The sequence below is a fragment of the Penaeus japonicus genome, unplaced genomic scaffold (genome assembly GCF_977035675.1).
Source record: "Penaeus japonicus unplaced genomic scaffold, GWHDUDI00000001_assembly GWHDUDI00000041, whole genome shotgun sequence".
Lineage (NCBI taxonomy): Eukaryota > Metazoa > Arthropoda > Malacostraca > Decapoda > Penaeidae > Penaeus > Penaeus japonicus.
In genome coordinates this window covers 9,053,849-9,055,249 of record NW_028234443.1, presented here as the reverse complement: position 1 = coordinate 9,055,249, position 1,401 = coordinate 9,053,849, and the positions used below count along the sequence as shown (strand labels likewise).

Below are 1,401 nucleotides of genomic sequence, written 5' to 3'. Positions count from 1 at the left end.
ACACATTTCCCAAGGGGAGTGCTTTGGCAAAAGTAGACACAAGAAAGGTGTAATTCTGTGTAACATCATTGCAATCCGGAGGCACCCATGATGTTGTAGAGGCCCTGGCATTAGCTCGAGCTCTTCTGGCTGTAACTTGTGGAGCCTCTTCATTTTCCACTGTAGTGTCTGCAACCTCCAAAACTACAGTGTCACTGTCTTCAGAGAGTGGCAGTGATGCATCAAAAGTTGCCCTTTCAGCATAACTCTCTTCAACTTGTTCTGTATCTAAAAAAAAAAAAAAAGAAAGAAAGAAAAGTCATAATGACTAAAATTTATATGTTTCAAAAATATAAAAATTGTAGGTCATGATTCAATTAAAAAAGAAATTCAATTTACCAGTAAGTAGATTTGTGGGCATAACAGGGTCATCTGCTTCCTCTTCCTCAGTTTCAACATCACTGTCTATGTTTTCTAGATTAACTTCTTGTACAAATTCATGATCTCTTGCTCGTACCCTGTCAAGCTGTCTGCCATAAAAGGTTGACGATGGGATACCTGTAAAAAAGTAATAATAATAATAATAATAATAATAATAATAATAATAATAATAATAATAATACATAATAATGATGATAACAATAGGCTATATATATCACAATGGTATAACACATGACAGTAGCCTAAATTGGAATATCTTCAATATATTCGAAGTAAATGTACATTTTCTCAATCGACTAGGAATGTAAAAAAAATGAGGTGGTGTTCCCAACTGGACGAATTAGTCTGCTAAAATAATCCTATTATATAATCTACAAAATTTATCACACTGTGTTTTTATACATACTACACTAACTAATAACTATTCAGAAACTTCTTTGTATTTTTTCTATATGCAAAACTTACTTGATAATTCATCCATCTGGGCATAATATGAGGGAGGGGGCAGCAAAATCAGGAACACCCGCTCCCTCAATTGTCGGTCGCTTACTGAGCTATAAATAATAGCGAGTGGGCGGAGTCACGTGGAGCGGGAAGCACACATAACAGACGAATTCGTCGGCTCGGGAAACAGGATCGTGTAAGCAGTATTCTTCCCGTAGCACCCTGTTATAAATTAACGGACGAATTCGTCCGCGTGGGAAGTATAGGGATATACATATATGGTATATATATATATATATATTATATATATATATATATATCTATATATTATATATATATTTTTTATTCTGTTTATATATATACCTGTATATATATACTATATATATATAAATTTATATATATATATATCTTTATATATATATATATTTTTTAATACTATATATATATATATATATAAATATATATATAGAGAGAGACTCCCCCCGAGAGAGATCGAGAGAGGAGAGAGAGATGAGAGAGAGATTGGAGTGAGAGAGA

General features: G+C 32.9%; 1 protein-coding gene across 1 annotated transcript in view; it reads right to left on the bottom strand.

The window, feature by feature from the left end:
- The window catches only part of LOC122253334 (uncharacterized), a 1,559-nt gene extending 458 nt beyond the window's left edge, over window positions 1-1,101 (bottom strand). The window contains exons 1-3 of the mRNA XM_086534416.1: window positions 886-1,101; window positions 379-537; window positions 1-267 (exon numbers count right to left, since the gene is read on the bottom strand). The exon at window positions 1-267 is cut by the window's left edge and continues 241 nt beyond it. Coding sequence (XP_086390542.1) covers window positions 1-267; window positions 379-537; window positions 886-901 — 442 coding nt within the window. The 5' untranslated portion in view covers window positions 902-1,101. The remainder of the gene's footprint in view (window positions 268-378; window positions 538-885) is intronic.
- Between the last annotated feature and the right edge of the window lie 300 nt (window positions 1,102-1,401).